Here is a 24,451-nt window from a genome sequence, read left to right as displayed (position 1 = left end):
ATATGACTCACTTCTGTCTTTCTCATTTTCCCGAAACTTCCGACGGAACGCCTCCGCAGACAGCCGGTACTTTTTTAGCAGACTCGATTTTACTTTGTCGAAATCCTCTGCTTCCTCTCTATCCAAGCGAGCGACTACGTCGGCCGCCTCGCCGGGTAACAAAGTGAGCAAGCGCTGTGGCCACGTTTCCCGAGAGAACCCCTGCTTCTCGCACGTTCGCTCAAAGTTAACCAGGAACAAACCAATGTCCTCTCCAAGCTTAAACGGCCGCATCAGGTCAGTCATTTTGAACAATACGCGTTCTCCTGCACCGTGTGCCTGACTTCCATTACGAGCGCGTTCCATCTCTACCTCAAGACGCTTCATTTCCAAAGCGTGTTGACGGTCACGCTCTTGTTGCTCTCGCTCTTTCTGTTCTTTACGTTCACGCTCTTCTTTTTCTTTCTGTTCTTTACGTTCACGCTCTTCTCTTTTTGCAGTCTCCCTCTCTTCAATGGTCTCAAGGCATTCCGACAGCTCGTCATCCTCAGCCTCTAACTCCAGAATAGCCTTTAGCAGTTCAGGTTTTCTTAGTTTGTCTGAGACATCCAGACCCAACTCTCTTGCAAGCTCCAACAATTTCGGTTTGCGCAACGACTTCAAATCCATGGCTGCTCTGAATGCTGCTTTCTCTACTGCTTACTATTGTCTTGCCGCAAACTAACCCGGCAGCAACGACAACCACAATTACCAGCTCTGTTTCTAACACTAACAAAAGCCTGGCAAAGCTCAGAAGAAGAAAGTCCCGCACTCACCAAACCTCGCAGGCAGGAATTCCGCGCAGTCGTTCCGCTGCAGGCAACCAGTCGTCACACAGGGCTCGTTGCACTGCTCCCGGATCGTCGTTGAGCTGCTCAGCATACAGTCAACTGCATCTCTTCGCTGCTGGCCTCCGTTGTCGCGATCTCACCGCTGGCAGACAGTTGTTTGAAGTCGGAGGCGATCTCACCGCTGCCAACCAGATGTTTTGGATCGCACCGCTGGTACGATCTGTTGGGAACTCGGCGCTGACGCCCGTGGTTGTACCTGGGTCGCAAGCCCCAAGGGTAGCGTTGGCCTGGCGGCCTGGTGTACAACTGGAAGCATCCGAAGGTCCCGGCAAAGCATGAGTCGACTGGTAACAACGAAACAACTTGTTTATTTTAACATCGCAAAGAGTTGGCGGTCAGGTTGACCGAAGTAGAGAGACGGGAGAGCACTTTACTCAGCAGAAGAAATCGGAGCCCTCTTTTTGGCGTCCGGGGGCAGCTGTTTTTATACTCTCGCAGTTGAGGGCAAGAAGGAACCCCTCAAAAGACGAGCACGTGAATGTACAATGGGCTAATGGTGACGCACACTGTCGAAGCGCTGCCGTAGCACCATGTCGAGCACGATCTCGTAGCACCCTGTCGAGCACGATCTCGTAGCACCCTGTTGTAGCGCTGCCGGTCGGGCACAATGACTGTAATGAGAGGATGATCCCTGCTTTGGCATCGCCTGTTTCGGGCACAATGACTGGAATGAGAGGATGATCCCTGCTTTGGCATCGCCTGTTTCGGGCACAATGACTGGAATGAGAGGATGATCCCTGCTTTGGCATCGCCTGTTTCGGGCACAATGACTGGAATGCGAGGGTGATCCCTGCTTTGGCATCGCCTGTTTCGGGCACAATGACTGGAATGAGAGGGTGATCCTTTGCGGTCGCATCGCCGCAGTCGCGCCTGGAAACACCTGCCGATGAGTGTTGCGGCGACGACGATCGGGCCAAAATGTCTGCCGCCCCGCCGCAGTCGCGCCGGCAAAACCACGTGTCGCAGGCGAAACGCAACATCGCTATGTTGAGAAGCGCCATCGACCTCATGCAGAAAGTCTAGCGTATAGACATATAGCAATTCCAAGCCTCCTAGACGTGAAATGCGTCAGAACGATGCCGGTGTATCACAACTGTTTGATAGCGCCCGCCGCTTATAAATGTTTCGTGGTTGCCTTAGGTATGCCGTGCACGAGCATGCGCTTTTATGTTTTACTCCCTACGCCAAGCGATGAGACAGTGAGCTGATTTACAATTTAATGCTGGTAATGCAGAGACATCGGCTTTCTTTGTTGAATTAAAACCGATATAAGCAAAATAGTTCGCAACTCATACGCACACCGCGGCTGATTATGCGCGTCACATTTTTGCGCCCCCAAGACATATTTCCGCCTACTGTAGTTACCGATGCAACGAAAGGCTTCCCTGACGACCTTATATGAACGGACATGGCGTAAATTTCACGAATTACGATCTGAAACATTCCGAAAACGTTCCGCAGCACGCGATAGCAATAGTTTCTCAAGCAGCGCCGCGCCGGATCAAAGCCACCTAGAAATTCTAGATGGCGCTGGCCGGATCGCCCTAGCCAGAGAGGAGGAAAGGCTCGCTGCGCGCCTTATCCTCCTCGCCCCATGAAAAGGTCTCCCCTCTTCGAGCGCGCAGGAGGCAAATGCCGCGCGGTGTTCCCTTTCGCTTTTTTTGTCTGCTGGTCGCGAGCTACATGCGGCAATTGTTCGCAATTTTACATTCCTCATGTCGACTAAGGCTGATCGAACAAGCAACATATTGCGGGCGGTAAATGCTGAAGCTATCGCAGCTGTCTCATCAGCGGGAGCCCGCGATGTTTTCGCTTACTACAGTACAATGAACGCGAGCACATCAATCGACCTCACATGAAAAATCAGAATGCCGACAAAAAATTTAAAAAAGAAGAGTAGAGAGAAACCAGGGTGCAGCGGGCAAATTGTATCTGCTAGTATTTGCTCCGTTTTGAACACACTGTCCTAGAGTCGCATAGACAGTACAATCGTACAAGCAACACAATGAATTGGCAGAGTTGGTATGTTAATATTCTTGGCGTACATGTGCAGCGTACATGTGACACAGATGTGTTGTTCATTCTTTGTACCGCGTCTGTGTCGCGCTGCGCATATGCACCAAAAAATTGCACAAGTGAACAGCCTCTCATGCCAGGCGTACGCATTTCAGCGTGTACAGGAGCGTTACTCGATATAAATGCTGCTTCAGTGTAAACAAGCCGAACTCACGTCTGTAAACAAGGCGACGCACCTCGCATATCCTGGTCCCTTTCGGAGCCGGCCGGTCTCGTCCGTCCGCACGGCACCGCGTGAAAAGCCTTGCCACCTTCCGTGCGGTTCGTGCAGTTTAGTGCGCTGCACCCCGTCATACTGGAATACAAATGTCAAATTATGATGTTTTCCGTATCACTTCACCAAAGTCATTAACTTAATGTCGTCGACTACCGTAACCTGCAACCCGGAGCCGATCGTTGCTACGCACGCTCGACGATCCGGAAGAGAATCGGCGCAGCGCCCGTAAAGTTGGCTTCGCAGCGGCGCAGTTGAACATTTGACATCATTTTGCACCACGTGATAGCGCTCAGCGAATAGCGGTGCGAGCGGCGCCGAAAAAGTTATGCGCAACTGTGCTCCCTGCGGGAGCATGTACAGGAACACTAAGCATTGCATTCGTGTGTATATGTTTAGGAAGTGGGTTTTTTAAAGGTACACTAAAGGAGGAAAAACAAAACGTTCTGAGCTGTCTTAGCAAATTGCCCTTCCACATTAACGACAACAGAAGAGGCAGAAAAATGAAAGGCGGGTGGCGACCGCTGCCTTAAAGGGACCCTGAAACGCTTTTGACGATTTTCTACAAACGTATTGAGTCGTTAGAGTAGGTCCTTCTGATCAATAATTGACACATCTAAGTGCTCCGCGTAAAGCGTGTAATTTATTATAAGGTTTTAAATATGCACATCGCTGCCGATCGCAGCGCACTGCTCGGCGGAATTTTAAGCCGCCCCTACCCATATGACCGAAATCACCCATACGACGTCAGTGGGGCGAGCTATCCGATTGGCTGACAAGGGCGCGTGATCGATAATTTTTCCAACTTTACGGTAAACAAATGATCTTCGTAATAGTTGGAATGTTAGTTAATTTGTTTTTATGAAAAGAAAGTAACATAAAGAGAATGCACAAGAACAATTTTTCAGTACACTTAAGCACTTCCGGCACACAGCGTGTGTCGTCTGCTTGTGTTACAACGTACTCCATTTTGAAGAGAGCTCCGCGGTCAGAGTCGGTCTCAGTCTTTTCGCGAGCACTATGATTGGACTTTGTTGCCTTGTGGACTGCAAACGTAGCGACTGGCAATATGTCAAGCTGCGACATCGTGTCCCTCTGCAAGGCAGCGTACGAGCGAACTGCCTGCTGCGCATCAGACTGCCGCTATCCGATCGGCGCCAGGATTTGCGCGTTTGTGGCCGTCATTTTACACCGGAAGATTACTAGTGCAATAGCATTTCGCGAGTCCGGTATTAGGGCAGACGCAAGCGCAAGGGGACAGAGTCTGGCCGCTTAACTGTGCCGTAACGGGATGAGCCATGAGATGAGCAGAAGGGCAAATATGAATGGTCTGCATGGTGCAGCCACCTGGTGGCACAAAGCTCAACCATACACAGTAGCAGCAACGAAGTGTATTCTTCTTTGCTGCTGGTGTGTATTTTTCGCAGGAGTGTAATCATCAACACTTGTTTTTATAAATGTTTAAATTGTTTTACACTTGGTTAGAGCAATATTAGCGCTTTGTTTGGCTGGTTAAGCGCTGCGCCAACAAGTGTATGGACCGTGCAGACCGATGAGGCCGCTCACGTACGTCTACGCTAATGTTCCTTCATCAGCTTGAGTTTATGCCTCCAGTCATTTGCCGAAATGACCAGCTTGCCTGTGGTTACCGGAATACAAAACACGTTCGGCGCTACGACAGAATGCTTGCAACGCACGCTGCTTCGATAGCTCTCGCTTGGGGTCGACGGCCAAGCGGCTAGCGGAGAGGTCTCGCGCGGGCGGGCTCCAAAACAACCGGAAGTGAACGATGTGATGTCGCATCGTGACGCTGAACCAGTGAAGACGGAGCTTAGCCCCGCTCGCTCGGCGAACGAGTTGAGGAGGAAAAGCATGGCTAGGGAGGAGGGTAACTTCTAATCGCTTGTAGCTCCATTAATACGTAACGCTTCACTTAAATTGTGGTGTGAATGTTCTACTTAAGCTGTACCCTACGCGTCTACAAAATTTGTCCGAACCGTTTCAGGGGCCCTTTAAGGACTTTGGTGGCGCCTGGTATGACCTAATTAAATTACTTGGTAAAGATGAACCACAACGTACTCCGTAAGAGCACTTAGGAAGTTTCAAGAACTTATACGCTTAGCCGGAGTGGCCCGAAATGGCAAAAAGAAAGAAAGAAAGAAAGAAAGAAAACAAGGACGTCGAACTCCCTCCCCACTGACGTATCAGCGCGAAAAAAAGAAATTGACTATTTTTTTTTTGGCAGTAATCAACATATTACCGCGCGAAATAACAAAAATATAGCTTTGAAAGAATACCTATAATCAGAGTAACTAGTTGGGCTTGTTGGTTGAACGTAGTGGAAGGCTACGGCACGGGAACCGACGGAGGCAAAGGAGGCACACAAAGTACAGCGTGCTTTGTGTGCCTCCTTTGTCTTCGTCGGTTCCTGCACCTGTAGCCTTCCACTACCTATAATCAGTCTAAACTGACCTAGCGTTTCTCTTCTGTGTCCGTTTGAGATATCGTGTGATTGAGATATGCGTTTTTTTTTTTTTCACATTATGTGACAGCTTCCACCGAGCGAGCGAAGCGTGATGTTGCCGTCCCCGTGTTTACTTACAATCGAGGTGTGGACGCTGTCGTATTCGGCGCTGCACTCTCTCGAGCGCGCGTGAGCGCCGAGCACCTGCCTTCTGCACCTGCAGGAAAAAAAAAAGAAAGAGAACGAGAAGAAGAAGAAAGTCACGTAACCTCACCACTGGGAGGGTGGCAGCTGGCGTCCTTCCTGGCCAGTACGCAAAAAAAAAAAAAGAACGAAAAGAAAAACCTGCAGCTGCAGTTTAGAACAACGAATGAGAATAGCCACTCGGTGGCATTCTCGTCTGCTTGCCGAGGACAGCTATAGCAGACTGGCGCCCTTCCCCTGCATCCCTGCAGACCCAACCCTGCAGACTGTTGCCCTCCGTTCCGAGATCGCCGTCATGCTCTTTGCTGCGTCTTCCCTTCCTGCGCTAACGCTCAGCAGGGCAAGTGATCCGAGTAGGGAAAGCCTCTGTGTGGGCGATTTCTGCGGTGTACTATATCATGTCCTGCGAGATCGCATTATTATTACTTACAGCGTGCGCTAAAATAACACGGACAAAGAAGAGAGACGAAACGCGAGCGCTGACTCACGACTGAAAGTTTATTGCATTGAAACAGCCGTATCAATAGAAAAACGCACACATGCGTGACAATAATGCAGATGTGCCGACTCGAGCAGCTATAGCTATACCGTGCTGCGAGGTCGGGCTGCTCGTCGCAGCCCTTGGTCCGATCGCGGAAACGATGACCGTTCCGTAACCGTTTCACTCGAAAGCACGGCGACCGGAAGCCATCCTTCGTGCTGCCGTCGTCTGCTCGTAGGTATACTCGCGCATGGCACCACTGCACTCACACAACGGATCCATTGTGGTTGCCTCCGAGATGGTGCAGCCTCGGAGGCCACGTCACGTGTGCTTGGGCTTTAACACCGCGGCTCAAAGGCAACTAGCCCCTGTTTTGTCTCTGGTCTCCTGTTGTAGAATGAATTGAATAAACGCGGGCAAACCCGTTCCTACTGGTATGCAATAACGGGCTTATAGCCAATTGACATTAAATGAAAAAAAAGTGTTTTTTTAATTAACCCAAAGCGCTTATTTTTGAGACAAAAACCAATTGAAAAAATAAAATGGGGGCATGGTAGCTCCTAGTGTCCTAAGGTCCGGTCAGCGAGGGCAGAAGGTCCTCGCGTAGAGCGTTTAATGCCTGTATGGAAAGGATGGAAAGCCGGTGGTTCTGGGTTCGAGTCCCGAATCAGGGCGAATTTTTCTTCAACTGCGAGGCGTTTCTTTCGAAGAACCCGTATGGGTTTCCTTTGTAGCACTTAGCAACGTTTGGGTGGATGTCTCATTTTCCCTTATTAATTACTTCTCACCACCTTACGGGTTTCCGCAGAACTATTACGAGTAACTGTGTCTAGCTATTGCCCGATGTCCGCATGTGGCGGGGCGTAAACCCCCGCCACCGTGAATTTAGGCGCCGGACGGCGCAGAGAATGTTACCGCTACGACGTGTGTGGAAATCGGGACTAGGGAAACAATCATATACCCAGACCCTTCGGAAAACACTACCGCTTTTTGGATTTTCTGGTGCTTTAAATTGATTAAACGGAGATGGTATGCCAGGAATCTCGTTCGCACTCACATGTTTCGGCCGCACACGATCGCGAACGAGATTTCCCTGGCCTGCATAGCACGTATCAGCACTGCCATCGCGTTCTTTGTATGGTATGGGGTTTGCCTGAATGAACTTGAGGTTAAGTCTCCGTACCTGTAATCTGTAATTAATATCAATTTCTCCTTGACAATGGAGGTTGCTAATTGTTTGTTTAATGTGTTCCTCCCTTCCCTCATCCCCCCCCCCCCCCCCCCCGCGAGCCCCATCACGCCGTAAACTGATCCGCCCGCTCTGTTTGCGTGGTGCGTCCTCAGTCAGCAATGACCGTCGGCGACGGCGGCAATGGCGAGTATGTGAAATCACGAAGGCCGATATCCCCTTCCTCCAACTCCGCCCCGCGAATTCACGCGCGGGTGGTACCCGCGTCTTGCAACAATACGGGAGAAGTGCGCTCCGAGGGTCAATGTAAAAATATTGCCTCTTCCATTTTTTAGCACGGGGGACGGTTGCTCCCTCGTCCCCGTTCATCTTTTTAGCTGCGTCCGAACGTGCAGGCCTGTGTCTCAAGAAACGCATACGACGCTAAGTTTCTTTCGCTCGTGAAAATGTGCCGGCAATAAAATTACCTAAAATTACGAAAAACAATGTTTTATTGAAATGTTAAACCTGCTGAACCCCTTATCGTGTGGGCATGCTGCAGTCAGCGTTGTCAGATTATTACTCTCCACCCCCCTTCCCCTCCACACGTTTCTAGGTGAAAATATTCCTATTTCTTTTTCCTTGTGCCGCGGTAAAATTTCGTTTTGTTTTCCACATAAACAAATTTGTTCGGAAAATGTTTCTAAATAAGTGTTTTTTGTGCTATTTTTTATTTGTCGCTATGAAGACAGATCACTTTTAGACAGATTGCCAAAGCGCCTTTCTTCGCCCCGCTTTTCGTTTCAGTTCAAGAACGGTTCATTTCCGGTTCAGATCTGGAGCGGAAAGTAACGGTTCACACCGGCTGGAATCCGTTCAGATTCATTTGCATAACCGAAGAATAAAACAGGAAAACAGCACAAGTTTATTTTGTACAAAAAGCTCCATGCTACTCCCAAGTTTCACTGAAAGGTTACGCCTGTTTGTTCTTCAGGTCGCACGTAGTTACCAAAGAGTCATGCAGATTCCAACACCAATGCTGGAATCTATGTGAAGCGAATCTTTATTGAGGGAAAGGGAGAGAGAGGAAACTATATTGAGGAAGCGCAGAGTCCAGCCTGCCACACTGTTCAAGGGGAAATGGATGAGAGGAGAAAAATAGGGGACAGAGGAGTAATGATGAGCACAGGCAAGCAGGACAGAGACTGTACACACGCTCGTGTTCGAAGAGCCCGTTCACTGCGTTGATTCTATCCCTGTGCTAAATAAGTATTCTAAGAGGGCCTTGATAGCTCACTTCATAGTTATGCCTGGTCGACGACTTAGTAACACTTTCTAGCTGAACGGCCTATTGTTAATGGCGCTAACGAAGACATCAATGCCTGCCGTTCACAGTCGAAATAGGGTCAAGCAACAAGTATAACGTGTTCCGCTGTCTCAGGTATTTTGCACGCATCGCAGTCTCGCTAGCGAGTCTGCAGGTCGGACGCGATGCAAATGTCACGTTAACACAACACCTAGTCTGACTCATGACGTAATACGTTGAAAGCCGTACTAACTGCACTGCTACTATTAAAACCGTGGGAGGATGGTGCGTATCTACAAATGAGGTAGCATAGTTTAGCCTCAAGTGCTGGCAATGTGTGGTTGAAAAGCTCTAGAAAAGGTGGCCTGTCTTAACCGCAAACTGTTATCTTTTTCACTTGGGTATCGCTCCAGGGTAAAACAAAATTTTAACGTTCTGGTTCAGTTCCGGTTCGAGTAAATAACGTTTCCTTCTTTAATTTTCGGTTTTGGTTCAATTCTGACCCGATTCCCTGCTTTCAAAACATCTACAATTAAATGAAGTCGTCCTAAGCTGATATAAAATGAAATTATGGTATATATAGCAGAAAGATGCCCAAAAGACTGGATTTAGTTTGTCATATGTTCATGTGTGGGCAGCCGTGTGGAGAATAGATAAAAAAAAATAGTTTCCAGTGATAAATCTGTAAACCTCACACATAAAGTGTTTTTTGTCAGCCATTCACGCTTTCAAGCCTTCTGTTACTTAACCCAGAAAACACTTTGCACTCCGAAAACCATACTCAAGGATCATACTTAGCGGCGAAAGCAAAACATAAATATCAATGATTGTTCAGTTTTTGAAACATGAGCATGACCTTGCCAAACACTGTAGGGGTTGAAGGACGGACTTCGGGATGAAAACAAATTTGGAGGGTTTATTTTACATTATTTACAGTGAGACGTCAATGAACAGTCGTACAGTCATTACGGGCCGGCAGCAACTCGGACGCTGCGGCCCGTCGCAAGAAGTTCGAGAGAGGTGAATCAGGGAATGCTCTGGTCTCTCTGGAATGCTCCTTTTAAACCCTTCGAGGACTGGAAGTCGCGTCATGTTCGGCCAATGGGAGAGTCCGCTCAGATGACGCCATTTTCGGCCAATGGTTGGCGCCCGTGTCGCGGTGTCACACCCGGCGGCTCTCTGCGGTCTTGCCTTGCTGACTTGCAATGCGCTTCTTCAAAGGCGGAGAAGGGGGACGATTGGGCTCCATTGTCCGAGGGCTCACCTACTCCCGGCGGTACGGCCCCGCTGTGGTAGCAAATGCCTTCTTCAAAGGCGAAGAAGGGGGACGATTGGGCTCCATTGTCCGAGGGCCCCTTCTACTCCCGGCGGCACGGCTCCACCGGCGGCGTACGAACTTGTTGGCACGTGAACTTGTTGGCTCGAGCGCTCCTCTGGAATGTGCTGCGATTCGATGTGGTCCGGGGGAACTCGAAGTAGGCGCAGGAAACAGCTCCACATCTAACAACACACGCTGGTGGCACATGAATGTGTAGCTGTACTGTCGGCCAAAAAAGTAAGCGGACCACGGCTCAAGTGGTCGGCGCCGCTGTGGGGCCACACCGGGGCGCTGCTATCTCGCTCCGCGCGCTGACGACGAGAGTGCCCCGAGTGGCGCCAGACTTCGCCCTCACTCTCACGCGGGGCCTGGTCACGCTTGATAAATTTCTTGTGTACCGTTCGGTTGCTCTGCTGCTGACGGTCGCGACGAAGGGGACCGTGTGTCGCCGGTATTCCAGCACATGGCGCTGTCGCACAGTTGCAGACGGCAGCGGGGCATCAAACCGCAGCACCGAGAAGGAACGAAGACCCGTTCTGATAGTTGTTTTGCTCATATTCACCTTATATTTCATATTAGTACATGTCACCGGCGTCCACCGCTGCTCCATTTTAGGCAGCATAGCGCAAGTAGCCGCAACGGCGGCCGCTGACGCGCGCTCTTTCATGTCTGCGCTTTCACCTCCGTTAGATAGTGGGAAGCGCTGTGCGGATGGCGGGAGCTATAGCGGCGGCGTTCTACGACTCGATGCCAAGGCGAGCAAGCCATCCGGTCGACGGCAACTTTTCATCGCACTGAGGACCCCCTCATGCCATGGAACGCTTCCGTGAATAAACTTTCATGACTGACTAGTTATTCCGATTCATCTTCCAAATTATCTCTACCTGGCCGTACTTTTGTAAAGTTTCATAACGGCCTACGCATTGTAGTAGCTAACTAAAGCAGTTTTCAGAGGCGTCACTAATGTAAATATTAAACCCACTGCTGGAGAATGCCGGAAAAGTAATCTTGACAGAAAAGCCGTGCCCTCAGTAAAGCTTTGCGCCTGCAACTTATCCGGCGGGCGTGAAAAAGCGCGTGTCACTATAACCGCCGTTGCAGTTACTTGCGTTATGCTGCCTAAAATGGAGCAGCGGTGGACGCCAGTGACATGTACTAATATGAAATATAAGGTGAATATGAGCAAAACAACTATCAGAACGGGTCTTCGTTCCTTCTCAGTGCCGCTGTTTGATGCCTTGCTGCCGTCTGCAACTGTGCGACAGCGCCATGTGCTGGACTACCGGCGACGCACGGTCCCCTTCGTCGCGACCGTCAGCAGCAGAGCAACCGAACGGTGCACAAGAAATTTATCAAGCGTGACCAGGCCCCGCGTGAGAGTGAGGGCGAAGTCTGGCGCCAGTCGGGGCACTCTCGTCGTCAGCGCGCGGAGCTACGCGGAGCGAGATAGCAGCGCCCCGGTGTGGCCCCGCAGCCGCTCCGGCCACTTGAGCCGTGGTCCGTTTACTTTTTTGGCCGACAGTACATGGAAGCTGCGGTAGTCATCACAGTTCATTGGAGGAATTCTGCCCTTGAACAAACAATCATCCAACCAACTTTCCTGACGCTTCTTCCTTGTTTTATTTTTTACTGTGCCGCAGTAACCAGAAAGCTTATTGTACGAGTGCTTACGTGAGCCCAAGAGAATGTTCTTTAGCGCAGTCCTTGCAACGAGCTGTCTCAAGTGCGAAGAAAGCTGGCCACTCAGTGGATATTTTAGATCTAGAAACTACGCAAAATAGCGTCTGTGTGATTGTCTAAGCATGTCGAATTGGCTTGGTTTCAATTAGCTACTAACAAAAGCAATAATTATTGCAACTGTTAGCACTATACGCCCTCTCTCTCATTCCAAAAAAATAAAAGAAAAAAAAACGTTTTCGACCGGTCACCAAATTCCCGCGTTTTACATCGTCAAAAAAGTGAGTTATCCTTATTCCTGCGGACCAGTGGCGTAGCTAGGTCGTCTAGCACCCGGGGCCCGTAGGTCTTCTGTCACCCCCCCAGCTCCCACCCCGGGTGTAGCCGGCGGAAAGAGGGGTGTCTTCACACGTATACGAACAGCAATGCTTCAGCAATGCAACACGTAGAAACAGTAGTTGCACCGGCAAGAAGGTGACTGAGATTGATTGTGGTGCCAAGAAGAAACGGGCGCAATTGAACGAGATCTTAAAGGCGCTGACAACCAATTTTTATACTACCCATTTTTTTCTTTAGTGCAATGGACAGCTTACCAGTCAGATTGTTGAATCATGCATGCACGTTAACGTGGAAAACGCTGTGGAAAATTTTTTTATCAGAATTTTTCGATCTGCATTGAGGATGCAGTCGTTCACTGCGAGCATGCTGGAAACAGTGATGCGTATGCGCGATAGCGATTACACGCCGGCCATACTGGGAGAGACAAAGGACAAGTGCGGTCGTAGCTGCGAGAAAGTAATTTATTTATCAGGCCGATGTTCCTGCGATTCACGTTTTTTGTAATGATAAATTATTTTTTACAATAATACCTACGTGCCTTCCTGTCCAACAGCTTTTGTCATTAACAAGTGCCACGGTGTTTTTTAGCCAAGCCAAGTTCACTCTTAAAGGGACCCTGAAACGCTTTTGACGATTTTCTACAAACGTACTGAGTCGTTAGAGTAGGTCCTTCTGATCATTAATTGACACATCTAAGTGCTCTGCGTAAAGCGTGTAATTTATTATAAGGTTTTAAAAATGCACATCGCTGCCGATCGCAGCGCACTGCTCGGCGGAATTTTAAGCCGCCGCTACCCATATGAACAAAATCACCCGTATGACGTCATTGGGGCGAGCTATCCGATTGGCTGACCAGGGCGCGTGATCGATAATTTTTCCAACTTTATGGTAAACAAATGATCTTCGTAATAGTTGGAATGTTAGTTAATTTGTTTTTATGATAAGAAAGTAGCATAAAGAGAATGCACAAGAACAATTTTTCAGTACATTAAGCACTTCCGGCACACAGCAAGTGTCGTCTGCTTGTGTTACAACGTACTCCATTTTGACGAGAGCTCCGCGGTCACAGTTGGTCTCAGTCTTTTCGCGAGCACTATGATTCGACTTTGTTGCCTTGTGGACTACAAACGTAGCGACTGGAAATGTGTCAAGCTGCGACATCGTGTCCCTCTGCAAGGCAGGGTACGAGCGAACTGGCTGCTGCGCATCGGACTACCGCTATCCGATCGGCGCCAGGATTTGCGCATTTGTGGCCGTCACTTTACACCGGAAGATTACTAACGCAACAGCGTTTCGCGAGTCCCGTTAGGGCAAACGTAAGCGCAAGGGGACAGGGTCTGGCCGCTTGACTGTGCCGTAACGGGATGAGCCGAGATGAGCAGAAGGGCAAATGTGAATGGTCTGCACGGTGCAGCCACCTGGTGGCATAGAGCGCAACCATGCACAGTAGCAGCAACGAAGCGTATTCTTCTTTGCTGCTGGTGCGTATTTTTCACAGGAGTGTAATCATCGACACGTTGTTTTTATAAATGTTTAAAATCTTTTACACTTGGTTAGAGCAATATTAGCGCTTTGTTTGGCTGGTTAAGCGCTGCGCCAACAAGTGTCTGGACCGTGTAGACCGATCAGGCCGCTCACGTACGTCTACGCCAAAGTTCCTTCATCAGCTTGAGTTTATGCCTCCAGTGATTTGCCGAAATGACCAGCTTGCCTGTGGTTAACGGAATACCAGACACGTTCGGCGCTACGACAGAATGCTCGCAACGCACGCTGCTTCGATAGCTCTCGCTTGGGGTCGACAGCCAAGCGGCTAGCGGAGAGGTCTCGCGCGGGCGGGGGCGGGCTCCAAAACAACCGGAAGTGGACGATGTGACGTCGCATCGTGACGCAGGACCAGTGAAGGCGGAGCGTAGCCCCGCTCGCTCGGCGAACGAGTTGAGGAGAAAAAGCGTGGATACGGAGGAGGGTAACTTCTAATCGCTTGTAGCTCCATTAATACGTGACGCTTCACTTAAATTGTGGTGCGAATGTTCTATTTAAGCTGTACCCTACGCGTCTACAAAATTTGTCCGAACCGTTTCAGGGGTCCTTTAAGTGAATGAAACCGCGCTTTTACACGTGACAGGCAGTTCAGCGTATCGCCGTAGCCGCGCTTGTCCTTTTGATTTCTGAAGCATAACGTCTTTCGAAGTCCTGCGCCATCTGGAACAAATGGTTTTAGCTAGCATGCGTGCTCAGAATTGCGCGCAAGTACAACTGCAATCATGTTCGCCGCCATGCATTGAGGGACTCGAGCGCCGCTCGTTAAAGCGCAGTTTTTTTTTCTTACTTCGTAATGCGCCTAAAGTAAAGCGCAAGAGCAACGAACTGCAATTTTAAGCAATAATATGTGTCACTTAATAACAGCCGACTCACGCACAGTAACATCATGTACTACATCCGAAATGCCAAGACTTCACCGCCAGTTAGCTGCACTTACTGGCTTTAAATGCGTGAGCAGTTATATGCTTACCCAACGAGAAAACAGTCCATTCCTCCGTCCGTCCGTCCGTCCCGTAAGAAGGCCGCTTTCGAGCTATAGCGCCCGCAGCAGCAAGCGAGTTTACTTTCGTGCCGCCTCTCCCTTTAACGCCAACGAGGTGGCGAGAGCACAGCGCTCACGAAGCTCTCAGGACACGCCTCGCTCTGCCGCTTTCGCAGATCGCTTTCACGATACGGGCCCGCGCGTCTCTCTCCAAACGGCGAGAACACAGCGCGCGAAGCTATCAGCAGTCGGCAATCCCTGTCGCCTTCGCACATCGCTTTCAAGGTGCGGCCCGCGCGGCGGTGCCGTACGAAGCCGCCGCCTGAGTATACGTTTGGTCACGGTTCGAATGGTTCGACGCCGATGGGTAAAGTGCTAAAGAGCGATAACGGCTTATGATGAGATGAACGTCATGGATGGATGGGTCGCGCCACCAGGCTCTTGTTGTTATATTGCCTATCCTACCTATATTAAAAAAAGAACAGGCGGAAAGAAGAATTCCCATCACCAAACTTTCTGAGCTCCTACAGGTAACATTGTCTTTGTACGCGCCTCCGTTGTTTGTTGTTTCCCTTCTTCCACCAGACTTCCAATGGCCGCTTACTAATCTCTACTGCAAACATCTTTATTTTCCCCCTGCTCTCGCTGAATCCAAGGGCTCAAGGAGGGCAGAGGTGCCTACATCAACCGCTGGACAGATATCTTCACATTCTAATAAAGCATGCTCCATCGTTTCCCTAGCTTTACCGGAGCAAGCATGTGCTCCTTCGTGCTTGTTGTATCTCGATTTATAAGTGCGTGTTCTAAGACATGCTCATCTCGCTTCGAGAACAGCTTCCCTTTGAGTTATCATAAATTGCTTATTTCCTGATTTCGTTTTTTCCTCCTGAGTAGTTACTCATAGCAGGTTTATTTTCCCCTTGCCGCCACCCACGATATTGTCTCGGCCTCTCCGAGTTTTCGCTTGACGTTCTTTGTTGCCATGTCGCTGACCATACCGGTAGCCTACTAGATGGTAAGCTTCCTAGTTCTTTCCTCCATTGTGAATCGATGTTTTTCTTGAAATATCTGAGCACTCCCCCAGCTCATTTACTTTTTTGCGTATTCTTCAGTCGTTCTTCCTAATCAATTTTGTTCTGAGCTTCCCTCACTTCAAAACTTTTCCAGCCCGCAGTCATCAGCTCACCTGGCGCCGCCAGCGGCAGTACTTTGCTTGCGTCATCAATGCTCCTTGCGCCACCGTCGGCACCAGTTCGTGTCGCCATTGTCGTTAGTACTCGCCCGATCAAGTTTCATAACATTGGTAATGGCACCGAGCTGCGTGGAGATGAGCAAGCGGCACAGTATTTATGCGTACTCGGACAACTCCCAGAGGAGTTTCTGCGTGAATTCCCTTATGACTTTCTTTGTCAATTTGAAATTATAACCCGTACTTAAATTGCCAACAGGGTGCTGGATTCTATCACTATAAATTATGGTCATTTCATTTTCATCAATGCCTCACAACACATTCTGACCAGTTGTCAGCCCCTTTAACGTCAAGCTTAAGGAGCGATTTACTATAAACTCTCGTGAAAGGAGCTGAGGGACAGCAGCTACACATAGCGGGAGTCTTGAACTTCAGGCGGTTATGGGGCCGCCCATATTATATGCAGTTTCTTCATGGGTGACAGTAGCGCGTCTTCGAAAGCTTAAGATGGCTTTGCAGGCCGCATACAAGGTTCCTGCTCTGAGAAAGCGTACTTAACCTTACCTGTGTGAGCCCTCCATACGTTGTGTGACATACGGATTGATGTGCACAGTTAATACGAGATCATCACTTTTGTTCCGGTACTTTACATCTGTCTGTGTGGCTGCCTGCCTGTGGCTCATGGCCGTTGTCAGCTCTCCTCTTCCCCCGGCGTTTGCGCCCTCTCTTATCGACAGCAATAAGCGTGCCCTCTTTCTTCTGGAGTTCTCGGTTTTTCTCGGCTCTTCCGAACATACTGTTACGGGGAGGAAAAGACGTATAATATGTTTACAGGTTATGTACAGAAGGACGCTTCGGATGTCACTCAAGATGGCGACCGAGCCACGCGAACGTCACCGAGCTTCGTCGTCTTCTCTCTCTTCATCGCTGACAGCGCTTCGTAGCAGTACCTACACGCACCCCCGTTCTCGGGCTGCGGCGATTTCGCCTTGCAGTGCCTGCAACCTGCACAGAGCGCACTCCTTCTGCGACGTCACCGCGCCGTGATGCTGTGCGCATGGCATCCGGAATCGGGCGGCGACATTGTGCGGTTCTGAGTGTTCTTGTGTACGTTTGTCGTGGTGACAATAGAGGTTGCAGTAGGTGACGAAGTAACTTAGTTGGCCACAGAAAAAAATTTTACACGTTGCAGAGCAGGTTGCTATTACTCTTGCATTGACGGACAGTGTGCATGACACGATTTATTCAGAGTCCAAGGCCGCTGTTAGGGCCTTTCAGATGGGAATAGTGGCTCTCCAGGCCCTACGTATCATCCAAAGTGCTAAAGACATGAAACATCACTCTTTGGCCTGGTTCCCTGCGCATTTTGGAACCATTGAGGGTGCCTCGATCAACCCCAACGAAGAGGCGCACTCGGCTGCACGAGGTTTGACTGACCGTGCGTTGGGTAACGCGTCCTCTCCTGGGCGACCCGAGCCTCTCTGCTCGTACAACGAAATTTGCAAACATAATTATCTGTCAAGAAGACTCCTGCCTTTGCCGCACTCCTCGCTGTGCAGGGCCCAGGCAGTCACTCTCAGACTTCTGCAAACAAGCACTTACCCGAGCCCCGCGGCGCTGCACACAATGTACCCCGAACGGTTTCCAAGCCCGGACTGCCCTCTGTGTGGTGATTATGCGGACTTCGGACATGTCCTGTGGGGCCGCACCTCTACCGGTCCCCCTTTCACCCAAGAGGAAATGATGAGTCTAATTAGGGCCCAGGATCAGACCTCTCAAATCCTGGCAGTCCAGAGGGCTCGCGAGAGGGCCGTCAGGTTTCACCTGAAGGTCCCCGAGCGGGCCTAGCCAGGTGACGTTGAGTTTGCTTACGTCTGTAGTGGACCAAATAAAGTTGTTTCACTCACTCACTCACTCACTCACTCACTCACTCACTCACTCACTCACTCACGCGGCAGCACGACGCTTGGACTGCAACCGTCCTCGACACAGCAGATGAGGCTTGCATATTGCCATACCATTTCTTGCCCGGTTAGCCAGTGGTAGCCTTATCGCTTTATTTATTTGCCGATCTTTCTTTATGCGAAAATCTGCGTGCCCATGACGCAGTGGAAAATATTTTACGAAGACGCTTTTTACACGTGATCATACTGAATATGTGTTCAAGAAAGCAAATTGCCCCCCCCCTCCACAAAAAGAAAAAAAAGAAAAAAAGAAATGTGTGCAAGGATTTCTTTGACACACGCAGGAAGAAAGTGCTCGAGACTGTCAAATTTCAAGTCCATCGCTGGCAAGATTTCTGTTCGGTTCTGTTCCTCTAAATATTTTGTTAAAGCGAGAGCTCTGTAAAACCGCCTGCATATCCTTTCTTTTCCGACTCCTTCAGGCTCGGCCTGGAGAGGGGCAAGACGGCCCGCGCGGCACTGGACGTCATAGTGTCGCTGCTGGAGAAGCACGGTCAGGGCGGACCCTGCTCGGACACGGACCCGTCGTTCACGTACCACAACAGCTTCCTCATCGCCGACCGCACCGAGGCGTGGGTGCTCGAGGCGGCCGGAAAGCTGTGGGCAGCCGAGAACATCAAGAGTGAGTGAGCACCGTCCGCATTCGTGGCTTCTCTCTTACTGTCTGCGAGCTGTTTATGCGCATTGTGATCCGATTTGGTACAGATCGAACTTTTTCGTTCTTTCCGTGTCGATTGATTTTATTCGTCAGCGAAATGTGCGTGTACTAGAAGGTAAGGTACAACGTGGGGTTCAACGTTCCAAAGCAGCGCATGGTCTGTGAGAGATACCTTAACTGGGGGACATCGAATCAGTTTCTACCGCCAGGGGTTCAAAGCACGCAAGTGGTGCCGTTAGATTTGCTAGTTGGTGGGGACACTCTTGATTCGTGTTACCAGGGCCGGGATATAACGTAAAACTATACCGGTCTATTTTTTCTTCTTCCAAATCCTGCATTGGCCCTCTGTGTCAGGTCAGAGTGGCTCGGGCCCATATAGGCTGGATTCGAGCGCCATTTTGGCGTATCACGGAAAACTATGATGGCGGATTTATAATAAAGAAACAGACCAGAATAATGTTGCGTACGTTCCCGGGCGTGATCGAAACGAGACGCAAATGGGAGATACAGGAACCGCTTGCGATGTCAGCCTCTCGATCCCATTTGCGTCCCATTTATGTATCGCTCTGGTAACATAAATCGAGAAGTTCCAAACGCTAAGCGCGAGGGCGCGGGATTGAATCCCGGTCGCGGGATTGAATCCCGGTCGCGGGGGCTGCATTTCGATGGGGGCGAAATGGAAGAAAACGCCTGTGAACCGCGCCTGCGTTAGGTGCACGTTAAAATAAGCTCCAGGTGGTAGCATTATATCTGGAGTCCTGCACCACGGCGTGCCCCACAATCGTATACCGTCGTTTTCGCATGTAATAACCCGAAATTTAATAACAATTTTACGAAGTTGAAATCACGGTGCACGAGCGCTTTCCTCGTTTGGAATTATGCCGAAGGTCAGAAACGCGAGCTCGTGCTCGGCAGCATAATGCCACAGCCACTGATGAGGTCAAAAGTGACTTGTTCAGTGTAACCAGATGTGTACGCTTCGCTGCACGGATACTCGAAAACCTCGCAGAATTGCCGAATTCTTCGCTTGCGTTTTGTGTCTACTAGTGGTGAAAAATAAATTCAACTTCAACGCCAGTCGCCTTCCCAGTGTGCTGCGGGGATCCCCCTTCCCCTTAATTAGGTTTTGACGCGTTTATGTACGGCCTCTTATTTTATAAATGTCGCAATGTATCAATCGGAATGACTGCATGCGCAGGCAGGCAACTGCCGGCTGTTTTTTTTTTTAATGTTTGTGTGAATGCCATGCTTAAAGGGACATTGAAGACAAGAACTACTTCACCCGTATTAATAAATTACACTCTTCTGCAAGTTCAAAACCGCCTCTATTCCCGCGAGAGGAGGAGGAGGAGGAGGAAATAGACAGAGAAGGCAGGGACGTTAACCAGAAATGCGTCTGGTTGGCTACCCTGCTCTGTGGGGGACGGGAAAGAGGGAATGGAAAGATAAGATAGAGAGGGGGAGGGGGAGGAAAGCCACGCGGTGAGCTCGCGCACGCACCTATCACCTATCTCCTTCCCTCTCCCGGGCCCTGCTGGCTCTGAGCCGTGCTCCCGCGATGGTTGCATACGATAGCGCCAGCCTTTCCTCCTTTCCCTCCACAAGAACTCCTTCTCTCTCTGAGCGAGTCAAAGGCGTTCACATAGCGTAGCGCAGAGGTGGCTTATATAGGTATAGGTTACAAAAAGGTACAAAAAGAAAAGGAAGGGTGGCCCCACCGCCATGAAGTTCGCGCAGCTGCTCCCCGTGACGTAACGGATTTTAACGCTTGAGCGTTTATTGGCAAAAATCAACTACGTTGTGTTCTAAAGCATCCAAATATTTAACATGGCAAGCTTCGGGAACCTTTACTCAGCCAACGCTGGCCCAAATTAAAGAAAGAAAGGAACATTGAAATCCGTGACGTCATCCTGCATAGCGGCGCGAAGGTCTCGGTGCGAAAAAAAAAGTGCAACTTTTACCTCCTCTTTCTCCTCCGGCAATCAACATATATTAACGTGAAATCAATGTAAATGCTGCCGTTCGCACTCATACCGGAGTCAAGCAACAAGTATAACGGACTCCACGGTCTCATGTATTTTTCACGCATCGCAGCCTCGCTAGCGAGCCTGCACGTCGGACGCGATGCAAATATTGTCGCGTTAACGATGTCCCGTTAACGCAACAACCAGTCTGACTCCTGACGCAATACGCTGAAAGCCGTGCTAACTGCACTGCTACTAATAAAAACATGGGAAGATGGTATATATTTACAAATGAGCTATATAGCATAGTTAAGCCATAAGTGGAGGCAATGCGTGGTTGAAAAGCTCTAGAAAAGGTTGCCCATCCTGACAGCAAACTATTATATATTCTTCTTGGGTATCGCTCCAGGGTAAAAAAAAAAATAGATTGTAACGTTCCGGTTCAGTTCCGATTCCAGCAAAAGTAACTTTTTTTGTGCGTTTATGGTTCAGTTCTGGTTCGCTGCCCTGCTTTCAAAGCATATACAATTAAATGAATTGGTTCTGAGCTGGCATAAAATTAAATTAAGGTGTATATCAGTCTAGCAGAAAGACGCCCACAAGACTGAATTCTGAAACAGGGACATGTCCTTGCGAAACACACGCCGATGGCACATGAATCTGTATAGCTGTGGTAGTCATCACCGTTCATTGGAGCAATTCAGCCCTTGAACAAAGAATCCTCCAACCAACTTTCCCGATACTTCTTCCTAGTTTTATGTTTGCCCGTGCCGTGAAATAACACTATATCAGTTTAAACGGATTAAGGGTCTGGTTCTCTTTACGGTCGCTTTAATAATGTTACGGAGCATTTGGAAAGGTCCGTGCGCGAAGGAGAGACGGAGAAGAAGTGGTAGGCTGTCTACGGGAGCTTGGAGCTCTGTATCACCCGAGGAGTCCGCACTTGGCTTTTGAGTGCAAATAGTTCGTATATAAATTTGTGCCTTACGCTTGCTGTGTTAAACGGAACATTTAGCGGAGGTGCTGGGTAGACACGCACGGTGATACACATGCAGCTCGCAGAGCCCACAAGCTCCAGCAGTCAGCCTGTCACTTTACCTTCGTCCTTCTACCTTCTAAACGTTCTGTAACAAGTTTGTTAGAGATGGTGAGGCAGTCGCGATGTAGTGGAACCAACGCCTGCAGTTTAACCTGTGAGCCCGCGCCCCCCTCCCTCAGCTTTGTTTCGGAGCCGCAGGCACATAATTTTGAACCGGTGTGCGTCTGATAGTCACTGCCCAGTAGCCTGCGCCTGGAAATAATTGCTGAATAAATGAAAATCTTGCTGAACTGGCCTTCATGAACTGGCCTTCATGTTTTGAACGAGCGCCTTTGAACACCATTTGCTCGGGCGTTCGTTTTCAGCGCCGTCGCCGCGGTGTGAGGTTCCCAGTGTTTACGGTCTCCCGCGTTATCTTTGATCTCCAAGGTCGTCGGTATCTGTGGTGCCCGTGGTAATGCGCAATCATGCGGAGTACTTTTGGCACGGAGCGCCGTGTGCACCGGCATGGAGCGTGCGTCGGCACAACGCGCCCCAGTGACTACGGGGAACGTGCGCCTGCCCGTATGCGTACTACGTTACCGCTCGTCCTGTATTTTTTTTTTCTGTTCTATCGTCTTTGTCCCCGTCGCGTTTTTCCTAACTATTGTTCGCCAACCCTGCGCTGTGTTGCGCGTGCCGCGCACCGACGACGGCTCCTCGACGTAAGCCAGGTGCCGTGAGCACGAATCAAGTTCCGGGAAGCGTCGCAGCGAAAGCGCGCGTCACTCGTTCGCGGTGGGCCTCGCGCGTGTCTCATAAGTGTCCGTCGCGAGTTCGTATTCCAGATAACGCAGAAGCGGACGCGGTGTGTGTGTAAACAAGACGGCGTGCGCGGAAATTGCCCCGCGCGTTCTCGGATGGCGAATCGCGTGACAAACGTGTGTCCCGCGCGCACGGACCCCGATCGTCGGCCACTGTAGAGTCGACCTGGAGACAGGGTGACAGCTAGATTCGGTCGTGGCTGCCAGCTTGCAAAACCTCATGTCTTTCAGGGCTCAACAACTAAGGACTGACCCCACAAGGACGAACTAAACGGGGACATGAAACACGAAAAGAGCTAAAGAACGTCTAAAATACGTCTTTAAAGAATAAACGAAACGTCTAAAGGAAGTCCCTGTTTAAACGTTATATTTGTACGTATACTTCTTGAAAACCTCCTGTAACTGTCCTAACGTCACATTAGTTATTGGTATAGAAAACTTCTTGAAATGAAGTTTTCGAGAGCTATTTTAGACCTTTATCTTTATTTACAAATCAGTTCAGTGCCAGTAATTATAATTTATTTATGTCAAAGCTAGCGACGGTAGCCATTTATACAATTATATTAAAGGAACGCTGGCCAGAGGCAAACTATCTCACAGCAAGATTCAAATTCACGTCCTCTCATTCGCGAGACAGAAACTTTAACCACTAGACCATGGCAGTTTTTTCTTCATTGCATGAAAAAAAAATAGCTCACTACGAAGTTTATCGTGGAGTTTTTTCATGCCTATCATGCGTCGATCTTTTCCAGAGGGCATCTAGACCAACAGTACGAAGATGTCATATTGGGAATGAGGGAATCTTCGGAATTTTCGAAAGGCAACAACGCATATGAGAAGGACGTTACATCAACATCCTTTTTTATGCTTCTTTAAAGGATGTCCGTTATCTTTCCTCGATGGTAATTTTTGTCTAGACCACGGCCGCTCCATTTAATCGACATAATTGCGGGATCGTGTTACGCAGCTCAACGCAGGCGTGCATCACTTTGCGTACGCTATGCACATAGATTCTGGCGTTGCTTGTGCTTGCAACAAAGTACAATTCCGAAAGGCAGCTGCCCGATTCCTCGTAATGTGATTAAACTTTAGACACATAAATGCGATGCGTAACACAAAGGGAGCACGAAACACGACAGATAATTTTTTTTATCTTCTCTGCTGTCGTGCGTGCTTCGTTTGCGCTACCCATCGTGTCTAATGCAATACCAACCAGTGCGTGAGTCTGTTCTTCTGCGCGCATACAAGTTACAAGAAAAGTCAGCAAATTAGCGGTCTCTATACAAATTTACACGGAGAAGGGCACAGGGACTGTGTTATGTGTATAAACGCATCTGTCACAGGAAATGTTGATTTTACATATATGTCTATCGTGATGAGATGTCATATTTTTTTTCTTCCTTGCTTGCGTCTCCTTGGTGGCGATATTCGTGCAAATCGCGAATTTTGTTTTGCTAAACACAACTAAATGCACTTTGTGCGGGGGATCAAGGCAATACGACTTTCAATTAATAAACCTAACGATTCTAAAACATTCTTAGAAATTTAAGAAACCTAAATATACAGTGCGCAAGGAAGTACTCTTGGTCAAGAGCATCAATTTAAGAAACATTTCACAATCATTTCTAGAAACCTCTTGGCACAAATGTGTAATGCAATCCACGTCATTTGGCGACGTTTTCCAGAAGTTTCATGCTTCGCGGGCGGGCACTGCATGACATGAAGCCGCAAATCACACAGTGGTATCTTTATGTGCGTCGCTGTCGAATAGAATGTTTTTCACAAAGGCTATCGAAGTAATCAGGAAGCGTACAGTGGCTTTGCTAAATTCTAGCTGCAATGTAAAATTTCTGCTCTAGACCATGAGAGTGGAAAATAAGAGGCAAGACAGGTCATGGAGTGAAATCGTGAACGTGCCGTTCTCCGTTTGAGCATAGGCATGTGAGCTGATGATTAACTGGGTTCATCTGTAAAGGCGGAAAAGGGGTGGGGGGCAGCGGTTGCTAGTTGGCTGGGATCGCTTGCATGTGCGAAATGCCCTCCGGAGCTCCCTGGATGCCGCCACATTGGCCTCTTCACAGTTGTAATTATCCGTGACGCCTCTCAGAAGCATTGCAGAAACGGCAGCGCTTACCTTTCTGCTAATGTTGCAAGTACGGAGGGGACGTGAATACAACTGTATAGAGGATGGGAG

General features: G+C 49.3%; 1 protein-coding gene across 4 annotated transcripts in view; it reads left to right on the top strand.

Annotated features, from left to right (window-relative positions):
• Positions 1-24,451, top strand: part of LOC142572915 (secernin-2) — a 129,498-nt gene that overhangs the window by 66,823 nt on the left and 38,224 nt on the right. For all 4 annotated transcript variants that reach the window (XM_075682363.1, XM_075682365.1, XM_075682364.1 and 1 more), the window contains one exon: positions 18,216-18,415. In XM_075682363.1, coding sequence (XP_075538478.1) covers positions 18,216-18,415 — 200 coding nt within the window. The remainder of the gene's footprint in view (positions 1-18,215; positions 18,416-24,451) is intronic.

The sequence above is a fragment of the Dermacentor variabilis genome, chromosome 2 (genome assembly GCF_050947875.1).
Source record: "Dermacentor variabilis isolate Ectoservices chromosome 2, ASM5094787v1, whole genome shotgun sequence".
In the NCBI taxonomy this organism is placed as follows: Eukaryota; Metazoa; Arthropoda; class Arachnida; order Ixodida; family Ixodidae; genus Dermacentor; species Dermacentor variabilis.
Note: the sequence above shows the minus strand (reverse complement) of the source record. Positions and strands in the feature narration are given on the sequence as shown.